General features: G+C 39.2%; 1 protein-coding gene across 1 annotated transcript; it reads right to left on the bottom strand.

The window, feature by feature from the left end:
* Positions 1–1,862: 1,862 nt before the first annotated feature.
* On the bottom strand, positions 1,863–3,011 carry LOC131996235 (uncharacterized). The gene has a single exon (XM_059365724.1). It carries the CDS (start codon positions 3,009–3,011, stop codon positions 1,863–1,865), a length of 1,149 nt encoding a protein of 382 aa, XP_059221707.1.
* Between the last annotated feature and the right edge of the window lie 775 nt (positions 3,012–3,786).

Here is a 3,786-nt window from a genome sequence, read left to right on the forward strand (position 1 = left end):
AGCCTCCAGAGGGCGCAATTCTTATCCGATTGGATTGAAATTTTGCACGAAGTATTTCGCTATAACTTCCAATAACTGTGGTAAGTATGGCGTAAATCGGTACATAACCTGATATAGCTGCCATATAAACCGATCTGGGATCTTGACTTCTTGAGCCTCTAGAGGGCGCAATTCTCATCCGATTTGGCTGAAATTTTGTACAACGGCTTCTCTCATGACTTTCAACATACGTGTCTTATATGGTCTGAATCGATCAATAGCTTGATACAGCTCCCATATAAGCCGATCTCCCGATTTTGCTTCTTGAGCCCCTACGCAAGGGCGCAATTCTTAACCGAATGAACCGAAATATTACACAATGACTTCTACAATGGTCTCCAACATTCAACTCATTTATGGTCCGAATCGGACTGTAACGTAATATATTGGGTTGCCCAAAAAGTAATTGCGGATTTTTTAAAAGAAAGTAAATGCATTTTTAATAAAACTTAGAATGAACTTTAATCAAATATACTTTTTTATACTTTTTTTTCTAAAGCAAACTAAAAGTAACACCTGATAACTGACAGAAGAAAGAATGCAATTACAGAGTCACAAGCCGTTGAAAAAATTTGTCAACGCCGACTATATGAAAAATCCGCAATTATTTTTGGGCAACCCAATAGCTCCAATAGCATAACAGTTCTTCTTCAATATTCTTTGTTTACCTAAAAAGAGATACTGCGCATAGAGCTCGACAAATGCGATCCATGGTGGAGGGTATATAAGATTCGGCCCGGCCGAACATAGCACCCTCTTACTTGTTTTTAAATTAATATGCAATTATTTTAACAGAAAAAAATTTTTTCAATCACCTTTTACAAAACTTTTGATTGATAATTGATGCAGTTTTAAATAAAAAGTTGTTTGGATCAATTAATTTCGTGATTCAAATCGATTTTTATTTTTTTCTGTGTACCATAAGCGTTTTCGCTAGTAGTATTTCCCCTTTTCATTTTTGAACAGCATTGCCAGATGTAAATATTTATTACGTTATTATTTAAAAAAAAAATACTGTTAAAAAAACGTATGTACACCTATTTTTTTGTCCACATGTGTATTCAAATGCATTGGTCTGGCTACCGAGATCCCGATTCTTCATCATCAGTTACTTATTTTTCCATCTTCCAACTGCTACAACGATCCCATAACAACTCCAATACTAATCCCAATAAACCACATAGCCAGCCGACAGCCAACAGAATCCATACCCATAGAAAATTATCCACTTCGAGAACTTTCGTTTGCCTCTCCTGATGGGGATCATGTATGGGTACTCGTTGCAATTTCGACATATCCAAATACGTACGTGACATCCAAGCATTCATTAGACCTGTGTCGTGGGCCTTATGAATGAATTGATTTAAGGCCTCCTTATAGGGTGAGTTATACTGCAAGCGCAAACCCCACATCATCATGTCCAAGTACTGCAGACCGGGGGTAATGTGGAAAACCTTCCTTCGAAAATACTCTTGTCTTCGATTATAGATTTCCCACAGCTCCGATTGGATTACATAGCCATAGGAGGAATTAAAATTTTGACGAGCCGCCATGAAAAAGGAGTTATTTTCCGTATAGCTGATGATATTTGGATGCTGTTTTGTCCAATTCGACATGATTTTCGTATCGGACTCCTGTATGAGAATTTTAACCGTTGAATGCTCGAAATCGCTGTATGTTTCCAACTGCTGATGGTAGGGTGGTGATGTAAACAGGCTTTTGAAATTTGCCGCGAAATGTGTGGAGATTGTGAGGCCTACAAGGCCAATGAAAACATAAATCATGCGTAAGCCAATCAACTTGGTGAGGCGGTATACAAAACTTTAGCCCAAAACACCGGGCATTACTTTGGAGTTGATAATCAAGTCCATATACTGCAGAGTGCCCTCGAATGCTAGATCGGTGAGGACATGCACAAAAGAAAGCAGTAGAGAAAAAACTACGACAGGTCCAAAGAATTGGCCATTTAATAGCAATGTGAAAACTTCTCTGATGGTTAACTGAGCCGAAAGGGGTACCATAAAGTGGGACTTACACACTATAACAAAATCGGACATATTGTGCCAGGAGCCTGTGGCACCAGCATCCGTGGACATGGGCACATCTAGCTGGCCATCAGCTACCATGCGTGCAATGATCATAAAGTGCACCACCTTACCCTCCACCAAAGGTTGCTGCATCTGCAAATGGGCATTGTAATGCTGGGCAAATGTCCAAACCAATAGCCCCACATAGCCGCTGATATGCATTGCTCCTTGTTCATCGAAGTGCACAAGGGATTTGGGAGGAGATTGATCCGGGTAAGTCAACAGAGTTTTGTTGTGCATGTTAAGCCAATGTATGGGATAAAGGGCAAACTCTTGGTGTGGCAACGCTCTAAGCGGCTGCCAATGATAGTTTGGAAAGGGCCTTAGGCTAAATAATGCACCAGCTTTAGCATCAATAGTCTCGACACTAGAATGCAAGCTAGCCAAAACATTTGTCATCTTATGCGTCTCACATAATTTCAGTAGCAGCTCCTTAAAGTCTTCCAAATCTTCTTCGATCCGAATGGCCACTATTAAAATTCTGGTCTGCCGCATATAATCCAAGGCCTGGGCCAAGCCATTCATTAAGTCTGTATCCACTTTGCCTTTGAAAAACACCACAGCTAGAATTTCCGAATTGAAAAGGGTCTTGTAACTGTTGAGATGACCATTTGGCCTCATAATAACTTTGGGCATCTTTTCATTTTGGTATGTGGTGAATATGTCCAACAACTTTTCTTCATTGAATGATTGATGCATTAACAGCAAAGTTTCGTAGGCTTTCTCTTTAAGAATGACATTTAGCATGGTCTTATATTGCCATTCTAGATGCGTAAAGTTGTCGCTAAGAAAATGTTCCGCAGCGTTTCCATTCCCTTGACATGAGGTCAAATGCAATAGAAATATTCCGCAAAGAACTGCTACTAGACTGAACGTTTGATACATAACTACTGAAGATTTTTCTTTAAATGAGAACTAGGCCCATGAGCTTATATTTGGAAGTCATGGAAAGTGTCTAGTGTTGCAAGTAAGTTAATTACCAGCATATCGATTATCTCTGCTAAATCCGGCATTGTCATTGCGGTCTAGGCTGTTGTTATTTAGGACAATTGCTTGTAACGCTATCAAGGAAGGTGGAAAGACTCATGAATAAGCATATCAATGATCTTGAAATGATTTTTTATTCCATGAGGCCATAGCAAGACAGACAAACGCCTTTTTTGTTCAGAACCTTTGAAGATAAGAGATGACTGGGATTGAGAAATTTGTGTTTGTTAGTTATCTAAAGGCCCTTGGCTTACGATATAAAATACAGCGAAAACAAGTCAAAAGGCGTTAAGTTCGGCCGAGTCGAACTTTGGACACACACTACCTTGGGTATATATGTAAACCACCTTCCATCAAAATCCGGTGAAAATTACATTCCTTATGCCCCATAACTGAATTATATCGAAATATGTTCCGATTTGGACCAAATACCAATAAGCACAACTCATTGTTCAAATGTGTATAACAAAATATTGAACTTTTTAGTAGCTATAACTAAAAATAAGCCGATCAGAACCATATACGAAACGGATGTCGAAAAGCCTAACACTGTGTCAGTTTTCAGTGAAATCGGATTATAAATGCGCCTTCAAAGGGGCCAAGACTTAAAATCGAGAAATCGGTCTATATGGCAGCTATATCCAAATGTGGACCGATTTGGGCCAACTTGCAG

The sequence above is a fragment of the Stomoxys calcitrans genome, chromosome 3 (genome assembly GCF_963082655.1).
Source record: "Stomoxys calcitrans chromosome 3, idStoCalc2.1, whole genome shotgun sequence".
NCBI lineage: Eukaryota > Metazoa > Arthropoda > Insecta > Diptera > Muscidae > Stomoxys > Stomoxys calcitrans.